This window comes from Macaca fascicularis, chromosome 8 (assembly GCF_037993035.2).
Source record: "Macaca fascicularis isolate 582-1 chromosome 8, T2T-MFA8v1.1".
In the NCBI taxonomy this organism is placed as follows: domain Eukaryota; kingdom Metazoa; phylum Chordata; class Mammalia; order Primates; family Cercopithecidae; genus Macaca; species Macaca fascicularis.
Window position 1 is genome coordinate 23,299,442 of NC_088382.1, and position 20,667 is coordinate 23,320,108.

The following is a 20,667-nucleotide window of genomic DNA, read 5'->3' on the forward strand; positions in this document are numbered from 1 at the left end:
GCGTGAGAAATGGCATTCTTTATTCATAAATAAAAACATAAAATTGCAACAAATAGTTTACATGGCCAAAAAGTGACATCAAAAATAAAATGAAGCTGTCAAAAGCAAACCAAACCCAACAAGAAACCACAAAGAAAAACAACTATGTACATCTTCCAAATGCTGGTCTGTCCCAGCCTGCCTCTGCTGGGAGCTCCAGCTCTGCCTGCAGGCACAGCACGAAGTCCACCTTGCACAAGAGGTGGGTGAGCAGCCTCGCTGGCCCAGGGGTACAGCCTCTGTCATGGCAGCACCCACTGCATGATGACTTGAGGTCTGCAGGGAAATCCCTCTCCCAAAGCTGCTGCTCCTACAGCCCGGCCTGGCTTAGTTTCGGGCAACTGTCTCACCTAAGACATGGCCCGGGATAGGACCAGGCACAGGAGGCTCAGCAAGGGCCTCCTTGGGGAGAGATGCCCCCCACATCCCAGTCTCATGTGAGCTCAGTGCTATAGGGGCTGCGAGTGCCTGGCAGGAGCTCACCAGGAGAGCTAGGAGGGAACCCCGTGAGAGTCCAGTCATTCCGAGGCCCAGAGGCAGAGTTCGATCCTTGGTGAGGTGGTGCGGAGCGCTGCTCTCTCCTGCAGGCATCCTTTGGGGACACAGCAGGTTGGTCCATTCGAGTGGGTCAGCGTGCCAGCAGGCGTGCCCAGAGGGAAGGGCAGGAAGCCCACCCCATCTGGGGCCTGGGGCCTGGGGCCGGGCTCTGTGCTTGGAGGCCTCTGCTGTCCAGAGCCTCTTTCCAGAGAGGCAGAATCTGGCATGGTCCAAGAATAGTGAGGGCGCTTTTGGACAGGGCGGGAAAGAACACCCACAGGACGATGAGGTCGCGAGGTCGCGGGACACCTGCGTTCTAGTGCCACTGTGGGCCACTCTGGGGCCGGGGCTGGTGGCAGCCCAGGGAAGACATCTGCCGCCACGGATGTTGGACAAGGCCTGGGGGGAACACGTCTGGGCCGGCCTGGGACAGGGCCATGGAGATACAGAGAAGGCTGCGCTCCCCTGTGTATGGAGGGCACCGGGACACCATGGCGGAGCACAGTCTCATGCTTCAGGGCCTTCCCCTCGGTGTGGCAGCCACTTCTTCTCAGGCAATGTCTGAGGGCAGAGCGCTGGACTTTGGCTGCTCTTTCCTGGGGTGGGGGGGGTCTCCAGCCTGGGGAGGGGGAGCCAGCCCTTTCCTTTCTCTCCATGGGGCAGTCTCACTGGGAGGAAAAACTCAAACAAGGCACAGCCTGGTGGAAATGAAGGAAATGAGGGCCGGGGGGCAAGGAATGGGACATCTTTGACTTGGGTCTGAACTGTGCGCAATGGAGGGTACCGCCCTCAGGCAGGGAGGGACTTTTGGCTGGTAGATTCCAGGTTCAAACCTAGCTTGGGACTAAGAGCAATGGTTTGAAATTCCAGAAAACCTCCTCTGTCATTTGAGGAGGGCAGGATGGGCAGCGTTTAACCCCAGGGACAGGAAGGTAGAGCCAGCCACAGAAAAGGTGACTCTGGCCTCAGCCCACACTCAGGGAAGGGCTAGGACCCATGAGGGTGGGGGGCAAGGAGAGAAGCATCTCCCCACCCCCACCTCAGGGTCTCTAAGGGCCAGGGGTGGGCGAGGCAGAAATGGGGACTGGCCTCGGACTCGCAAGTTCCCAGACGCCCCCCTCCTCATCTCAGCAGGCAGCAGGCACAGGCATGTGGGAAGGACTGCTGTCCTGAGAACAGCAGCTGTGGCTACAGTCAAAAATAGAACATGGAACAGCCTGCTAGGTCTGGCTTGCTTCTGAAAAGACAAGAAAGCAAAAAAGAAAGAAAGAAGAAGAAAAGAAAAATCTGGCCAGGCACAGTGGCTCACATCTGTAATCTCAGCACTTTGGGAGGCCAAGGCAGGTGGATTGCTTGAGGCCAGAAGTTTGAGACCAGCTTTGGCAACAAAATGAGACCCCGTCCCTACAAAAAAAAATGAAAAGTTAGCCAGGCATGTTGGCGTGCACCTGCAGTCCCAGCTAGTTGGAAGGCTGAGGCAGGAGGATTGCCTGAGCCCAGGAGTATGAGGCTGCAGTGAGCTATGATCATGCCACTGCACTCGAGCCTGGGGGACAGAGCAAGACCCTGTCTCATAAAAATAAAAATAAAAACAAAAACAAAAATAAAAATAAAATCCCTGAACCAAACAACAGAGAAACTCCCTTTTATCCTTTTCCACCACCTCCAGCTCTGCACATCTGCAGAGAAACCCTGGGCCCCCTGGGGCACTGCCCAAGCTCCTGAGAAAGGGAGCTGCTCTCCGGGTCCTTTAGTCTGGGACAAATGGGGGCATGAGGTGGAGGGAGGATGGCTGGTGGCCAGGCTATGCACACGGCTGTGTATATGCCTCTTTTTCTTCCTGCTTGGGGCTCTGGCTCCCTGGCACTCTGAGGAGCCGTCCTGACCTGTAGAAACCCAGAACTCAGCCCTGAAGGCGCTAAGGGGGGAAGGTGTGCCGCCGAACCTGGCTGCGGGCAGAGGAGGAAAACGCCCAGATCACACATGTGCCATCTTAGTGATATGGGCTCTTCTGGATCAAGGAAAAGCTTGATTCTGGGGAAGGAAAAACATTCCAGAGTAGCCGCTGGCCACTGTGAACCAGGTAGGGATTCCCAGCCTCTGGCCCCAGCTGGACAGATGGGGAGGCTCCCCGAGGGCAACTGGAAAGCCACACCCTCTGGTTCATGGTGGCTTCAACCCTCCCTTCCCAGCACCCAGCCGGGGGTCTCAGGGTCTATGGCTTAAAGAAGAATGATCACTGAGGTCAAAGGCCACTGGCTGTCCAGAGGCTGCTCAGCTCCCATTCGCAAGAACCAGTAAACAGGGACTGGGCCCCAGGGGTTGGCCATCACCCGCCACTGGTTCCCAACCCTAGGATTTTCCCTCTGCCCTCCTCTGGCTGTGGCAGCGTCTCCACACTGCGGGCTGCCTGGCTCTCCCCTCCTTCCTGTGGCTTGTCGGGCCCAGGACAGCCCTGAGGTTTCAAAGCCAGCTTCACCACAGCTCATTTCACGCCTACACCTCTGCAGCCAGAGAATAGCTCAGGTTCTGATGGGGCCGGTTCCAAGGCTTCTGGTCATATATGGCTTCTTTCTATTTCCAAGGCATTCCGATGTGTCCAGGGGGAAAAAGAGGTTGGGATGAGAAGTGGAGGGGAGCCCCTGTACTTGCTGTGGCCACCTTCCCTGGAGGAGGGGGAGAGGATATCTATTTTGAACAAAGGCCAAAGTTTAGGGAGCCCTTAACCAAAGCAGAGAGACCCCTGGACCCATCTCCTGGGAAAGCCAGAGGAGTCAGGGCCTGAGGCCTGGTGGGCTGCAGGGCTGGTGAACACTGGGAAATCAGAGAGGGAAGGAAAGGCCATCCTGCCCTCCCCTCGGGGGTCCTGGGTCTGTGTCCCAGGGAGTGGTGTCTCTCAGAGGGGTCTGAGTTGCTCAGCAAGGGGGAGGCACAGGAGAGCCCTGCCTCCCAGTGCCAGGTCCCCAGACTCGCCTTCCCAGGCAGCCCCTCAGATCTCGGTGGCTATGATGTCCTCATAGGGGATGTCAGCCCCTTCCAGGTCAACCTCCAAGGGCTCCCCGGCGCTGTCCCCGCGTGCCAGCTGCTGCAGGGCCTTCTCCAGGCGCTGGTTCCGCTGGTACATGGCCACATAGCTCTGCTGCAGCTGCTTCTGGTATTGAATCACCTTCTCCTTCTCCTCCTTCCACACCAGCCGCTCGTGCTGGAAGCCCGAGGACATCTGGTCATGGCCTTGCCTCTCCTCCCGCAGCTCGGCCCGCAGCCGCTCCAGCTCCCGCTGCAAGGCGGGGACATCCTCGGGGAAGGTGGGTGGCACCATGTCGCGGGCCAGCGCGGCCTGGGCCCGCAGCTCCTGCAGCTCCTGCTCCAGCAGGTTCACCTTCTCCCGCAGCAGCTCTGCCTCGTTCTTCTTGCGCTGCAGCTCATTCTCACAGACCTCCAGCTCCAGGCCCTTGGTGCGCAGGGCCCCCTCCAGGTCCTGGGTTCTCAACTCCAGGCCCTCCAGCTTGCCCCGCGTGTCCTTCAGCTGCGCCTTGAGACCCAGGATCTCGCTAGCCTTGGCGTTCACCTCCGTCTGGGACTCCTTCAGTTGCTGCTTCAGGAGGGAGATCTCGCCTGACTTCTGGCACACCTGCCGAGGGCGGGATAGAGACAGAGCGCCAAGAGGTGAGTGTCCTTACCCAGGGAACTGACAGCTCAGCTGCCTAAAATAACCAAGCCACTCCGGATGCGGTGGTCTGGTGTTAAGCATTCTAGCCTTTGCCCCATCTGAAAGTAAGCTGGACATTGCTGTGACCCTTTCCCCAGGTTATTGAGCTAGGCTATATAGTAAACTGATAAAATAATCGTCATCATGTATAATGACACATAGTATATTATTATTGTTGTTATTTGAGAAGAAGTCTCACTTTGTCACCCAGGCTGGAGTGCAGCGGTGCGATCTTGGCTCACTGCAACCTCCGCCTCCCCTCCCGATTCTCCTGCCTCAGCCTCCCAAGTAGCTGGGATTACAGGCACCTGCCACCATGCCTGGCTGGTTTTTGTATTTTTAATAGAGATGGGGTTTCATCATGTTGGCCAGGATGGTCTTGAATTCCTGACCTCAAGTGATCTGGCTGCCTCGACCTCCCACAGTGCCGGGATTGCAGGTGTGAGTCACCACGCCTAGCCACACGTAAGTATACTATAAACATACTTTCACTAATAATTTATAGTGTTATTAAGTGCCAAGCCCTACATTTGCTCATCTATTCCTTACAACTCGATGAAGTAGGTACTATTACTAAGCTTCAATTTACATCAATGAAACTGAGGCACAGAGAGGTTATGAGAGCAAATAGCTGGTGAAGTGACCAGCCTGAGGGCATATATATATATATATATATATACACACACACACACACACACACACACACACACACACATATATATAATATATAAAGTATAAGAGTAAGGGTCTGATGCTAACAGTTTAATCACTACACCCCATTGCCACCATGGCTAATGTATTTAGAATCACCTGGATCATAAGCGGTCAAGCTGAGGTTCAAAGCCAGGCCCATGCCTCAGCCATGACTGTCACTCCCTTCATGACATGAATACAGGGTTGGCCTTGGAATGAAATTCTTGGTCCCAAGCAGGCATCCTGGGTAGGGTCGGATTTTCTCCAGGACTGTGCAGAGTTTCACTGAGGGCAAGGGGACATTTCTACTGGGAAAGGAAATGTGAAGGTGGCTTCCAGGCTTGCTCCAAGAATCCATTTTGTAGAGCCACATGCTCTGGCCTTCATTCACTCTTAAGATTCAGTCAGACTGGCCTTGGTCTCCCATGACCCCAAATGGCCAAGATCCAGAGACACATGGTTCTAACCTGTGGCTTTGGTTTTCATCATTGCTTTTGGCCAAATTTTGATGGGGGATAGGAGTGGAAATAGAGAAGAAGAGCAAGAGGAGAAGACAATGATTCCTCGTTTGGCAGATGTGGACTGGGCTCTACATCCAAACTAGCATGGTACTAGTCACCGGGTACAGCAGTGAATTTGCAATGTAGTCTTTACCCCAGTAGAGAGGAGAGAGGAAGGCTGGGTGCATGCAGGCAGGGGTGAGGTCAGAGGGTGTGAGTATAAACATGGATGACAGAAATCAGGCTGACACAGAGACCAATACAATTGGTGTTAAATGGGGGTGATACAGCTGCCAGCAGTGGGCAAGTTAAACCACTGGTTGTTGACTTGTACATAAACAGGGGTTTGCGTGTAGATTGAGATTTGAACTCTGAACTGGGGGTGAGGCAGGCACATGGACGGACCAAGCAGGGTGCGAGCATGTAAAGAGCCTCAACGATAGACTTCAACTCCATGGGACATCCAGACCACTGGGCTGGTGAGAAAAGCTGGCTTCCCGCTAATAGGATGCAGAGGTTATGGGGTTCTCCAGCCCGGTCAGGTCCGGATGCCCCATTTCCAAGTGTGACCAGGTGAGTATGTGTGAGTGTGTAAATGTGCGAGCGTGGGACTCTTTCCTTCCTCTCCTAGGTTTCCATGTCAGCTCACCAAATAGAAGTTCCACTTACATTTCTGCAAAGAGTGGCCACTTCCATCACTGAAACCTGCCACCAATGGGGTGTCTCTTCCTAGTGGGTGCGGTCCCTCCCTCCAAAGCAACAAATACATTCTGTGCTCTCTTGGGCTCCTGGCCCTGCGTGAACTCAGGCATAGCTTGTGCTTCTTCTGAGCCTCCTGTGAGCAGATTGAAGGGAGGATGGCCCACAGCCTGGCTGAGCCTTGGTCATCTGGCTTCCGGCTTTTTGGTTCATGGCTCACTTGGGGAAATTGAAATCTAGGGGCCATGAGGGTGATAGTGGGGATAGAAGGAAGCTCAGAAGTAAGTCGATCCCCCAACATGGTTTGCAGGGAACCCCTTCTTTGGGTGATAAAACCAGCACGTTAGCCTCACTTGCCTACATGGTCTGTGTTTGCACGCTATTGGCCAGCACCAGAAGGAGAGGAGGAGGACTGGCGCCAAACCGCTGACCACCCAAGCCCGTGAGCGCTGCGTGGCCTCACCTCCCACTGGGTCTCCTCCAGCGCGGGGCCGAAGCTGGTCTTCTCCCTCTCGTAGGACCTGAGCTTGGTCTCCAGCAGGTCCTGCTCCTTCATGAGGCTCTCGAGTTCCTGCCGGAGCTGCCGCTTTTCCTGCTGTAGCTGCAGTACCTGCAGATGCAGGACCTGCTGTGCGCGCTGGCTCTTCTGTGAGGCCTGCTTGAGCTTGCTGCCGCCTTTGGGCTCCGGGCCCTCCAGTTCGTCCCTGCAGCGCCGCGGCCGCTCCTCGTAGGCCAGGCTGGAGGCGAGCTCCTTCTCCTCCAAGCTGCGCTGCAGTTTCTGGAGTGCGCCTTCCCTCTCCAATAGCTTCTGCTCCAGCTCCTGGATGCTGCACTCGTCCGTGGAGATGGGGGAGCGGACGCACGAGGGGCCCTTGTCTGCCTTGTTCGCGTGGCCCAGCTTGCTACCTCCGTCAGAGAAAGACAGAGCCTTCAGGCTCATCATGTTGCTGTCCTGGAGGATGATGCCCTGGGTGATGTTGTGGGCAGAGCCCCCAAAACGGCTGGTGGGTCCCACGGGTGTGACCAGCGGGTCCAGCTGGTAGCTGCTGCTGGTGCTGTGTGTGGGCAGGCTGGACATGGAGTTCCGGCCGGAGTCAGACAGCGCCCCAGAGCACAGGCCAGGCTTCAGCTCCTGCTCCTTGGGCTTGTCTGCAGGGGCGGGGTGCAGCTGGTGACTGGCACTCTCCGGGGAGGAGTGCAGGATGGCCCCTGACCGCGGCAGCACAGGCTTGAAGGCTGTGGGCCTCACCGCACCCTTCTCGGAGCCCTGTAGAGGAAAAGGACTGCCGTGATTCACGCCTCCCCTGCACGCGCATTGCACCCTCCCTCCCCCAGCACGTGTGCCCACCTTGAGCCAATCTGGGTTCTCCCAGCACATGCGGCACCCCTCTTGGTCACTTGTCTTAGCATACCTTGCCTGTTGCTTTGAAGCAGCTGAATGTGATAAATCTCTCTTAGGAAAGAAAAAACCCTAATGGTGACTTGGGCACTTTGTTCCATGAAATAGCAACCTGCCACCAGCTTGTTCCAGCCCTCCCGAGGTGATAAACACCATCTTGAGGCTCTCCGTCTCTGTGTGGAGCAGGTTAGGGCATTAGGCTGGCCGAGCTTGCTGTCCCTCTCTAGGTCCGTCCCTTCTTCCTGTTCACTGCCTCTTCCATTAAGCCTGGAGCAAGGACACGGACCTGGTCTCCTTACGGGGTTGGGAGCCTCACTCCAAATCACAATCCTTTTTTAAAACTGTAATTTTCCCTGGTAAAGTGCTTTGCAGTTTACAAGCCCCTCCGTTTGAAAAGCTGAGTGCTCTATGCAACCATAAGAGGCTCTTTCCTAGTAAATCAAAACCCGTGATTCATTTCCCCAGGGCAAGGGGCAAAGGACTGAATAGGAAAATTGATTTCAGGGTCCACTCGTGGGACGCATGAGGGCTCGGTCTGGTGTGAGGGCTGGATTTCGGAGTGCCTGGGCCTCTGTTGCCCTCATCTCTGGTAAATGGATGACAAAATTCCAGCCTGTATTCAAAGATGCCTCCAGGCGCAGCTTAAGCAAGGAGCTAAGGCACACCAGGGCAGCAAATGAGAAGACCCCACCCACCCGCACGAGTCTTCTGGGGAGAGAAGTGGTTAACTCCCCACCTGCATCCTCTTCATCTGTGCTTCTAGATGAGAACTGGGCTCCCTCTCCTTCCCGAGGCGTCCTGTGCTGACAATCCAGCTACATTCCAGTGGGACTCCGGACAGCTTACGTGTCCCCTGCGCTCTTTGCTTATGGTCTGACCTGAGACTTCTGCTTCAGGGGACTGAGCAGTGCTCTGATTCCTTTGTGCAACCTTTGATCTCTGCGGTGTGGCCACAGGCTTCTGCCGCACCCCTGCCGCTCTGGCTTTTTGGAGTCTAAATGCTCAGGTCACCACTCCCCCTGAGCCCCCAGGCTCTCCACCCCCATTTTGCTGTCTCCCGCCTTTCCAACCCACTCACCCTTGCCAGCGACCCCCACTTACCATTTCTAGCTGATTGGAGAAGGGCATGAGCTTGGGGGGTGTGGACGGGTCGAAGTCCACCCCAGCCTGGCCCCCTAAGTCCCCGCTGGACAGTGCCGTGTAATCTGGGTGGTGCGAGCCCCGGGCTTTCTGGCTGACCTTGATGTAGAAGAAGTCTTCGCTCTTGCCCATTTTGGAGCTGGACTTGCCATGACCCGAGTCCTGGGAGAAGCCAAACCTCAGCAGCCCATCGGAATACCGGTTGAGCTTCTTGAGGTGGGAGGACTTGCGCAGCTTGTACTGCGAAGCCCGGCAATGCTTGCTGTGGAAGCTGTGGCCGGAGATGAGGCTACTGACGCTGCCCATGGTGACTCGGGGCTGAGGATGGGGCAGGGCGAGGCGGGCACCTGGAGAGGCTGCGGCAGCAAGGGGCAGTCCTGGCTCCGCGAGGGGACTGAGGTCATAGCAAAGCCCTCACAGAGCCTGCGAGAGCTGGAGACCTGGAAGAAGACACGAGACAGAAGTCAGCGTGGGTGGGAGTGGTCACAGCACAGTGCTTATTCCGACTTCCAAATCTGGGCAGTAAAAAAACACATGTCAGAGCCCAGCACTGTCTCCACCAGCGGGTGCTCTGTTCCTTCTTCCTTTGTCTGATAATTCAACAAACATCCACCAGGAGCCCCCTTCAGGTGAGCCTCTACTCTAAACACTCAGGACCAGCAAGTGACTAAAACAGTCACAGCCCCTGCGTTCCTGGAACTTAGGGTTACAGTGGTGTGGAGAGGCCAGGAGCAAACCAATGTATACTATAGCAAGTGGTACCAGTGCTGCGGGGGAAACTGCAGCAGAGAGAACAGAACAGAATTCTGGGAGGCGGCTGTTTTATGCAGGAAGTTCTCTTTTGTTGGGGTAGCATTTTAAAAGGCCTCAAGAAAATGAGGGGGGTGCCAGGCATGGTGGTTCGTGCCTGTAATCCCAGCACTCTGTGAGGCTAAGGTGGGCAGATTGTTTATGTCCAAGAGTTCGAGACCAGCCTGGGCAATTTAGAGAAACCCCGTTTCTACTAAAAATACAAAAATTAGCTGGGCATGGTGGTGCGCACCCATCATCCCAGCTACTTGGGAGGGTGAGGTGGGAGAATCATCTGAGACCCGGGGGTCAAGGCTGCAGTGAGCCGCAATCGTGCCACTGCACTCCAGCCTGGGTGGACAGAGTGACACCTCGACTCAAAAAAAAAAAAAAAGAAAAAGAAAGAAAGAACAGAAAATGAGGTGCAAGCATATGAAAATCTCAGGGGAGAAGGGTTACCAAAAGAAGCCCAGGTATAAAAGCCTGAGTCCCTGAGGCAGAGGGAGCTTGGCTGTGAGACCCGCACGGCAAGCAGACTGGCTGGAGAACCATTAGCAAGGCTGGGAAGGAGGAACAGAAACCAGGAACCAGCAGACTCCAGACAACAAGGATGCTGTGCGGCTGTAAGAGCTCTGGCTTTCTTGGGTTGAGACAAGGAGCCCTTGGATGACTTTAAGCAGACGACACCTGGATCTGCCTTAGGTTGGGGAAGGTTACCTCTGGCTTCCAGCGGGGGAAGAGGCTTTTGAGGAGATGGGGATAGAAGTGTTGGCCGATTACAGACTAATAGAGCTAGTCTAGGGTGGTAGTTGTGGATTAAGTTTTAGATGTGGCGGTGGCTCATGTCTGTAATCCCAGCGTTTTGGGAGGCCAAGGCAGGAGGATCACTTGAGGCCAGGAGTTCAAGACCAGTCTGGGCAACAGAGTGAGACCCTGCCTCTAAAAGGCAGTTTTCAATGTAATTTTGAGGTTGAGGTGATAGAACTTGCTAAAGGATCAGATGTAGCGAGTGAACGGAACAGAGGAGTCAGGGACGATGCCAAACAGAGGAGTCTGGTTGAAGCCTTCAGTTTGCAAAGCCTATCTGGCATCCGGGGAGTGATGGAGAGTAGGCAGGAGGGAGAGTGGGCAGCTGCTGGGAGCTGCAGATGCACTCGTCAGAGCTGGGAGTGTGGACGTGGCTATGAGACTAGACGGGGTCACCAAAATAGCGGACGCAGAAAGACAAGAGAAGCCTGAGGATGGTTAACATGGAGTACTCAGCATCCAGAGGTCAGGCAGGTTAGGAGAAGTGAGGAAGAGCAGCAGAGGTTTTCAGGGTGATGCGGATATAGAAGGCCTAAGAAAGCCAAGTCAAGAAACTGTTTCCTAAAAATGGTGTCAAATGGTCAGGCGCAATGGCTCACGCCTGTAATCCCAGCACTTTGGGAGGCCTAGGCAGATGGATCACCTGAGGTCAGGAGTTCAAAGACCAGCCTGACCAACATGGTGAAAGCCCGTCTCTACTAAAAATACAAAAAATTAGCCAGGCAAATTGGGCATGGTGGCATGCACCGGTAGGGCCAGCTACTCAGGAAGCTGAGGAACCTGGGAGGCAGAGGTTGCAGTGAGCTGAGATCACGCCACTGCACTCCAGCCTGGGCAACAGAGTGAGACCCTGTCTCAAAAAAAAAAAAAAAAAAAAAAGGGTGTCAAGTGCTGCTGAAGTCAGACAACAATTGAGAATTAGTCAATGCATTTGGCCATGTGGAGCTCTTTGGTAACCTTGACAAAAGCAGTCATTACAGCCTGAAGTACCCAGCTGACTTGGTGTGCATTCTAGTTATATCACCTGCCAGCTATGACATGGAAGGTAAATTGTTCAACATCTTTAACCTTCAGTGTTACAAACTAATTCTAATATACCTTTAACTTTTTTTTTTTTTTTTTTTTTGAGATGGAGTCTCACTCTGTTGCCCAGGCCGGAGTGCAGTGGCGTGATCTTGGCTCACTGCAATCTCTGCCTCCTGCGTTCAAGTGATTCTCCCACCTCAGCCTCCCAGGTTGCTGGGATTACAGGTGAGCACCACCATGCCTAGCTAACCTTTGTATTTTTACTAGAGACAGGGTTTTGCCATGTTGGACAGGCTGGTCTCGAACTCCTAACCTCAGGTGATCCACCTGCCTCAGCCTCCCAAAGTGCCAGGATTGCAGGCGTGAGCCACCAGACTGGGCACATTTTTTTTTTTTTAAGTAATAGGATAGCATCTAATAATCAATGCTTAAACAATAACAACCTTGTCAGTCACCAGACAGGAGAAATTGGGATGTCAATGCCAGTACATGTGCAGATTCAGACACATCTCTAAGGTTCGATCACACAATTTTCAAAGCTAGAAAAGGTTGTGTGATTGTCGTGCACCGTGAAGTATTTCTTAGTTAAAAGACAGATGATCCAATTAAGAGGAGGAAAGTCACAAGTTTCATAAACCAGGAGATGCGGAAGGAGCCTCTGTTCTTTGCTCAGCTCTAAATTATACCATCCATCCTAAAGGGGCTAAAGAAATCCCAGGTGGAACATGGAGAACCGCATGGACACAGCTGAAAGGGAGCCAGAAACTCTCTGACTCTGTTTTTTAATTTTAATTTTATTTTACATATATTTTGTACAATTAGCAGTTGTGCATGGAGACTCTCTGACTCTGAATATCTAGGCTTTGATTCAAACTTGCATTATTATCCTGAAGAATAAACAGGTTATGTTATGAATGAACATGTTCTATATTTCATTAGGAAAAGCACAAGACAATGAAACTTCATCGTATAAGTTTAATACATGTTTTGATGTGAAAAGCTTTTATTGAATTGATGGCTTTGTAGACTTAAGGAAACACAGTGAAGCCTACCTTATAGGATCATTATGAGAAATTTAAGAAATACCACCATAAGATAACAGCTCTGGAACATTTACTCAATACTTAGTACATAGTAGGCACTCAATAAATGTTAGACATTCTTATTGGTATCTGTTACCTATTGTCCTTGCCAGCATCCATCATCCCTATGGATCTTGGGATCTTCAATGTCCACATTCACTTTCCAAAACTAGTCCTTTCCTTCTAAATGGAACCTTTCTGCCTCCCATTCCTGCGAGGTGTGACTTAGGAGCACAGGGTAGCTCTGCTGAAATAAACTTGACACTGCCAAAATGTGTTTTCATCCCCCTAGGTCATCCATCTCTAGCTTAGCTGAGACCTCTAGGTCCTATAGGGAGAAAATATTACTCTGGTCCACATGCAGGGGTGTCATTTTGGGTCAAAAGGCCCTCCCACGCTCTGCGCAATACGCTCAGCTCCTTCCATTTTTGCCATGCAATACACATTGACGAGCAGCTCTACCTGCAGTGCTGTACAGACCAGACCATCGGCTGCGGCATGGGCAGGAGTTTGATTTGAAAATCAATCTCTCTGAGGTTTCTTCATTTACAAAATGAAAATATTAATATTAAATAGGAACATTAGGGAGATGCAACAAACGAACAGAAGGAAAATACAATGCCCAGCACGTGGTAGGTGGTCTTCAGATGTGTGCACGGTATGTGTTGCCTTCAAGCCTGTGACACCACTAGAGGCTATCGACAACATCGGTGCTGAATGGATCTGTTTATGGCTCTCATCCATCTCCTCTCACCTCCATCTCCTCTCACCTGGGCCTTTCCCCAGTCTGTTCATCAGACACATCTGAAGCGTCCAGGTCATAGCACTTCCTAGTGGAAACCTTGCAGGCTTCCCACTGTGTTAGAGTACAATGCGGACTCCTCACCTTGTCCTGCATGTCCACAGGGACAATCACACTCATCTCTTTCCCGGTGGGCGAACACACAAAGCCTTGACCCATCTAGGAGTCTCTGCACTTGCTGCTACTTCCCCTGCCTGGAATTCTCCTCCTGGGCTCTTCACACACATCAGCCTTCACATACATCATTTTCTAGTTCTCAACTTGAGTCTCACCTCCACAAGGTGGCTTTCTCCAGTTACCTTGAAACCCCTGCATCCCTCCCCCATTACTTTCTACCAACCTGTTTATTCCCTGCGTAATGCTTGCTCTCACCTGTACTAAACTTATTAATTTTTATTAATTTTTAAATTTTACAAACAGAGTCTCATTCTGTCATCCAAGCTGGAGTGCAGCAGGTAACAGTGATCACAGCTCACTGCAGCCTCCAACTCCTGGGCTCAAGTGATCCTCCCACCTTAGCCTCCAGAGGAGATGGGATGACGGCACATACCATTACTCATGGCTAATTAAAAAATTCTTTTGTAGAGATGGGGTCTCTCGCTCTGTTGCCCATGCCAGTCTTTTTTTTTTTTTTTTTTTTTTTGAGACGGAGTCTCGCTCTGTCGCCCAGGCTGGAGTACAGTGGCCAGATCTCAGCTCACTGCAAGCTCCGCCTCCCGGGTTCACGCCATTCTCCTGCCTCAGCCTCCCAAGTAGCTGGGACTACAGGCGCCCGCCACCTCGCCCGGCTAGTTTTTTGTACTTTTTAGTAGAGACGGGGTTTCACCGTATTAACCAGGATGGTCTCGATCTCCTGACCTCGCGATCCGCCCGTCTCGGCCTCCCAAAGTGCTGGGATTACAGGCTTGAGCCACCGCGCCCGGCCCCATGCCAGTCTTAAACTCCTGACCTCAAGCTATCCTCTCACCTTGGCCTCCCAAAGCACCGGGATGACAGGTGTGAGCCACCACATCCGGCCATATCTTTCTTATTTATTTATTTATTTATTTATTTATTTATTTTTAATTGAGACAGAGTCTCACGCTGTCGCCCAGGCTGGAGTGCAGTGGCATAATCTCGGCCTACTGCCAATTTAGGGTTTATTGTGTGTATCTCTACCAGAATATGAGCTCTCTGAGAACAACGGTTTTTGTGTCTTAGAACAAAAAAAGGGAGGCTGAAGCACAGACTTAAGAGGTAGGATGCCATGGCCCTGGCCACTCAGTGACCAGTGACAGAGGTGGGATTGGAACCCACGCCCAAATGCCATAATCTCCATGCTAAAGTCACACGCTGCGACTGGGGACTGTCAGTGAGACCCAGAGATGTTAGGGCTCCCGTTCCAGATAGCGAAATGAGCTTCCTGGGTTAGGAAGAGGAAGCCTAGAGGAGGAATCAAAAGCAGACTTCTTCAGCCAAACTTCATTTCCCTTTCGGGCCAACGCCAGCAAGGTTGTAGGTACTCGGAAGCTCTGTTATTCACCTGGGCAGCTGCCCTGTGCTGCGTCCTAGAGGGTCAAGAGGAAGAAGATGGACAATGCCAGGAGCCCAGGAGAGGGTGGCTGAAGAATGGCCACCTCCAGGCCTCCTGAGAGCATTTCTGTCCCTCAGCCCAGACACCCAGCTCGCCACTCCCCAGGTCTAGACACACAGAGGAGCTTTGAAGTTTGCGGCAACTTTGGGATCCACTTGAAGCTAAGCTCATCACCTTTAAGCGTCTAGACTTGTTTCACTGTCAACTTGGAGATAGCATTACACAAAACTCAGCTGTGTTCCATCCTGGTTCCCAAATCCATCTTCTCATCTGCCCCCATCCACCTTGCTGTCTCTGCCCTCCATAAGAACAGGGTCAACAGACACAGTTTTATTTCTGGGAAACAAATTCCCACTGACTGGGAGTACCTATACTTGGGGTGAAAACAAGACATCGCACAGATGTTGGGGATTCGGGAAGGGGACAGGAAGAGGGAAGGATGGAGAGAAGGCAAAGGAACAGCAGAGCCTCACACTCCACATGGCATGGTGACCTGCTACGTGAGTTCCTACGGAAGGAATCCAGCTAGAGTTGGACTTTAGACCTTAGGAGAAGAGAGAAAAAGAGAAGAGGAACCCAAAGCCGCTGGTGGAAAGGGACCATCCAGCCTACCCGTCTCAGAATCCAGCCCCAGGACCAGTCCCAGCCCTCACACCCCTCCTGACACGATCTCCCCTCTGCTAGCCCACCTCACTGTGGGTGGCTGCTCCACCAGAACGGGGAGGGGCCCGGGATATTGTGGGAAGCCCTCACTTTTGAGTGGCTTCCTCTCAAAAGTAGTGTGAGCACCTGAGCTGCCCGGTCCCCACCCCCATTCTGCATTTTCCTTCCCAAAAGAAACCGAGGCTCGAGACAAAGAGAGAGCTGCCTCGGAAGGTCCCTTTCGGGAATGTGGAGACAGAGGCATGGAGTTGCAAAGTGTCTTTCTGGGTGCAGAGAGGTGTGAACTAACCTGACTCATCCTCCCATCCCAAACCAACAGTCTCCCTTCCCATGAGTTGAAGCAGCTATGCCTTGGCCCACGCCAAGTCCCGGGTTCTGGCTGGGAAGGGGAGTGGAGGATTCACACAAGCCCTCCTCCTCCTCTGCCGCCATGCAGTGTGAAGAGGTCACTCGCCAAGCCGGAGATGCTCAGCCTCCAGCCACCCCGCCTCCTGCCTCCCACTCAGCTTCTGTTATTTCCCCTCCTGCTCCCTGACATCCTTCCCTCCTTCTCCCCCTCTCCGTCCCACACCTCCTCCCCTAAGCTGTAAGGAGCAGGGGGAAAGGCTGCCAGCACTCAGCAGTGAGCTCACGGCTGTGCTGTGCTTCTGGTATCTGCAGTCTGCACTTGCCCCCTCTTTACCCCATCCATTCCCCGCAACACTTTTGCCCTTTGCAGGCCCACAACGATGCAAGTGTTGTGCTGGCCGCTCCCCAAGCCCACTCAGCCAAGTGTGTCCTCAATAACTGCTGTGCCAAGTAGGCTGTTGGCAGGACTGAGCTGATGCGGCTGCACTGTGGGGGTACATTTGGTCATTTATCCAACAAATATTTATTCAGCATCTGACATGGGCTAAGTACTATGCAAAATGTACAGGATCAGGTGAGGAAGAGGGGAGGGGAGAAGGAAGGAGAATAGTTACCGAATGGTAGATAAAACAAAAGCCAAAGAGACAGGGAGGACAAGTGTGTGAGTGTGTGTACATGTGTGTACATCTCTGTGTGTGCATGTGTGAATGTGTGTGTGTATATGTGTGCATGTGTGTCTGCTACTTTAGATGGAGTGTCCAGGAAAGCCTCTGAGAAGATGACATTCGAGAAGAGCCAGCCTGATAAAGTGGTTTTGTAAAACGAGCCGCTCATCGGGAACAGCAGGTGCAAAGGCACTGAGGTCTGGATGAACTTGGGCTTAGTATCAGAGCAGCAGTTCTCAAATGGGGGTAGTTTGGCAGGACCTGGAGACAAGACATTTCTGCTTGTCATGATGGGGGTGCTACTGTTATTCAGTGAGTAGAGGCCAGCGATGCTGTTAAACATCCTACAGTGAACGCACACGATAGCCCCAAGACAAAGAATGATTTCAGGCAGGGCGCGGTGGCTCAAGCCTGTAATCCCAGCACTTTGGGAGGCCGAGACGGGCGGATCACGAGGTCAGGAGATCGAGACCATCCTGGCTAATGCGGTGAAACCCCGTCTCTACTAAAAAATACAAAAAACTAGCCGGGCGAGGTGGCGGGCGCCTGTAGTCCCAGCTACTCGGGAGGCTGAGGCAGGAGAATGGCATAAACCTGGGAGGCGGAGCTTGCAGTGAGCTGAGATCCGGCCACTGCACTCCAGCCTAGGCGATAGAGCGAGACTCCATCTCAAAAAAAAAAAAAAAAAAAAAAAAGAATGATTTCACCCAAAATGTCAATGGTTCTGTGGTTAAGAAACTTGGTTTGGGGGGAAGAGAAGGAAAATATGTGTTTAAAACCCCAGCTGAGTCACTGATTCAGTGTGACCGTGGGCCTGCTATGTAACCTCTCTATGCCTCAGTTTCCTCACTTGTAATATGAAGGTAACCACACCGGCTCTGCCACGTGACTTCAGTAGGGAGAGGAAAGGAAGTAGGAGCTTAGAAAGCATTTTGAAAAGTCCCCAGTGCTGGTCATTGTTAATTTTCTTTCTCATTATTACTCCCCAGGAGAGCTCGCGGAGATGCTCTGTTGATTTGAGAAGCATTGCGGGGCTGGACTCCCAGGGCAGAAGCTGGCCTGGCCATAGAGGTCTTAGTGCCACTGCCTGTACCATGACCACGTTGAACTTGGAAGCAGGCGGAGACTGGGCAGGGAGATGTGGGTCTTCCCTTCACTGGTGCAGAACTTCCAGCCTCCTCTGGGCTCCGTTTCCAACCACAGCACAAGGGTCTGGATTCATTTCAGTCTTTTTTTTTTTTTTTTGAGACCTCTTAAGAATTTAATGAGAGCTGTCAACCCCCTCTTCAGAAAAATGCACCGCCTCCAACATTTTGGCTCGGACTTCTAAGGGTTCCCTGACCCCTAATGCCCCTTGACTGACCTAGTTTAAAAACATTAATACATCCTGCTCTGGGGGATAGAACATGAACTTTGGAGAGGAACAAATAACGTGGTTTTGGATTACTGACTTCACTTTAAGGACTCCCTGCTTCCCTTTAGGAACTGGAGAGACCACTGGAAGTGAAACCAAAGCAAATGTGTTGCATCCTCTCAAGGCAGCCCCATCCCTCCACAGACTCCAGCCTGCAGCCAGTCCAGTCCCCAAGAGGTGGGCGGACCTTAGACCACTCAAAGTGGGGTACGAGGTGGAAGAAGGGGTCTGGGCGGTCAGATGGGCAGGCCCTCTGGACTAGCAAGCAGGGCTCAGGGAACAGTGTCTCCCGAAGGCTCGCCCGATGCTCATCGGACATCCCCCGCGGCAGCTTCCTTTTCCTTGTGTTTAACAAATTTTTAAGATATGGAAATATGTACAAAAATAACCCAAGTACCCCCATGCAGAATCGACAATTGTTAAAATGTTGCCATATTTGTTTCAGAAATGAAACAAACAGTCTCGGAGTTGGAGTCCCCATTCCCTATTCCTTCTCCCCACTCCTAACGGTAATCTCTCTCCCTCGGGGGAAAATTCTCATGATTTGAGTGGGAACATTTTTGGATCATTAAACATATTTTAATGTCTATAATACTATATGTTTCTCACTTTACATAAATGGTATCGTGTCATATATATCATTCTGCAACCTTGATTGTTTTACTCGACCTTTTATTTGATACTTGGGATCCATTCATGTTGACAGTATGTAGAGCTAGATCTTCCCATTTGCCCGCTGTGTCATATTCCACCTCATTTCTTTTACTATTCCCTATTTAGATGTTTCCATTCTGTTGCAAAAACTCTCTTACATATGATTATTTTTCCACATGTGAAAGCTTTACTAAGATTTATTTTATTGGGGTCTCAGAAGCTGTCAGTTTTCAAAGCCACCTTCCCTAAATTGTCCAGGTGAGGTGACATCTAGGACCCCTGTTAGCCAAGACATCAAAGGAAGGCAGGAGCAGTGAGACAGAGAGCCCCTGAGTCACACTTGGCTGTGTTACCCTAGGGGAGGGGAGGGGAAGTTGCTGTTACTCAGAAGAGTGGCACTGGCAGAATTGAGGCCCAGGGAGGAGCCCTGTGACCAGGTGTGGTGAAGGAGCTTTGGCCGAGCAGAGGAGTTGACCTGCTGCCGGTACAGAGGAGCACCCTGCTCTACGGCAGCCTGGAACCCGAGGCACAACCAGCCAGGCAGGACCTCGGCTGTCTTCTGCCCCAAATGCTTCACTACACCCTGAGGCCAGAGCGGAAAAGGGATTTGCCAAGCTCATATCACAAATTCCAGGCTCCAACCCGTATTCTGTCTATTTGACTAACAGGACAGGGCCCACTGGGTTTCATTTCCAGCTGAGGGAAAGAGGGAGGGGGGAGAAAGAGCATCCCCTGATCTACCTGGGCACGTGTGGAAAGGGGGGGTGTGGGGTGTGTACGTGTGTGTGTCAGGTTGTCTGATACAAATGGGAGTCCAGCCTGTTGGGTTCACCGTGCTGCTCCAATCAGAGACGGTCACCCGTGGGTTCAAGTGCCTGGAAGGCAGAGGAGGCTGCAGCTGCAGGCCCAGGTCAGGGAGCAAGCTTTCTCCAGGAATGGCCGGTGGTTGCCGGGCAGGGATTAGAGTTCTGCCTGTAGCTCTCTCCTTCCCACTGGGGCAGCATCACCAGCCCAGGGTAATTTCTAATCTTAGCCATGGGAACCACGCCTTTGCATTTTCATGCTCAGTTCCATCTGTGCAACCTGGAGAACTTCACACTCACTATTATTCATTCACATTGTCCCCCAGAGTAGCGGCATGGCAAGCATCATGTTGACTGCAGAGAAAAAGAGGAGCAAGGCCTCTCATAAAGAACTTGCATCTCAGCTAGGCATTAGTGGCTTATGTCTATAATCCCAGCACTTTGGGAGGCCAAGGCAGGAGGATGGCTTGAGGTCAGGAGTTTGAGACCAGCCTGGGAAAAATTGTGAGACCCTCCCTGCCATGTCTACAAAAGATTTTTTTTAAAAAATGAGCCAGGCACAGTGTCACAATGCCTATAGTCCCAGCTATTTGGTAGGCTGAGGTAGGAGGATTGCTTGAGCCTAGGAGTTGGAGGTTGCAGTGAGCTATGATCATGCCACTGCACTCCAGCCTGGGCAACAGAAAGACTCTGTCAAAAAAAAAAAAAAAAAAAAAAAAGGCCAGGGAGAAAACAACAAACAAGAATCTCATCATGAAACCTCAGCTTCCTTTCCAAGAAAGAATACAGCCCTGTTTCAGGCCTGGCTCCCATCTCCCTGCTCTGGGCAGAGGGCAGGAAGTTCCCTCGGCCACAGTTGCTCCTTAGTGCTCAGCTCCCTTGGCCCTCAGCCTGCAGACAGCTAACTTTTCAGGGGTGAAAGTCTGTCATCCCACTTATCTTTAAACCCTCTTGAAGGCAGAGATAGGGCTAAAGCTTCTTTGTATCACACACAGGGTCAAACACAGTGCTAAGAATACAATAGGTGCTCAATAATTTTTTTTTTTTTTTTTGGAGACAGAGTTTCACTCTGTTATCCTGGCTGGAGTGCAGTGGTGCAACCATAGCTCACTGCAACCTCAACCTCCCAGGCTCAAGAGATCCGCCTGCCTCTGCCTCTCGAGTAGCTAGGACTACAGGTATAAGCCACCATAACTATCTAATTTTTAAATATTGTGTAGAGACAGGGCAGTGCTTGCTATGTTGCCTAGGCTGGTCTCAAACTCCTGAGCTCAAGTGATCCTCCTGCCTTGGCCACCCAAAGTGCTGGAATTACCAGTGTGAGC

General features: G+C 52.1%; 1 protein-coding gene across 3 annotated transcripts in view; it reads right to left on the reverse strand.

The window, feature by feature from the left end:
* The window catches only part of LZTS1 (leucine zipper tumor suppressor 1), a 58,572-nt gene continuing 37,905 nt past the window's right edge, over positions 1 to 20,667 (reverse strand). For all 3 annotated transcript variants that reach the window (XM_005562733.5, XM_045397985.3, XM_015454530.4), the window contains exons 2-4: positions 8,678 to 9,156; positions 6,641 to 7,444; positions 1 to 4,207 (exon numbers count right to left, since the gene is read on the reverse strand). In XM_005562733.5, coding sequence (XP_005562790.1) covers positions 3,566 to 4,207; positions 6,641 to 7,444; positions 8,678 to 9,022 — 1,791 coding nt within the window. In that variant the 5' untranslated portion in view covers positions 9,023 to 9,156 and the 3' untranslated portion in view covers positions 1 to 3,565. The remainder of the gene's footprint in view (positions 4,208 to 6,640; positions 7,445 to 8,677; positions 9,157 to 20,667) is intronic.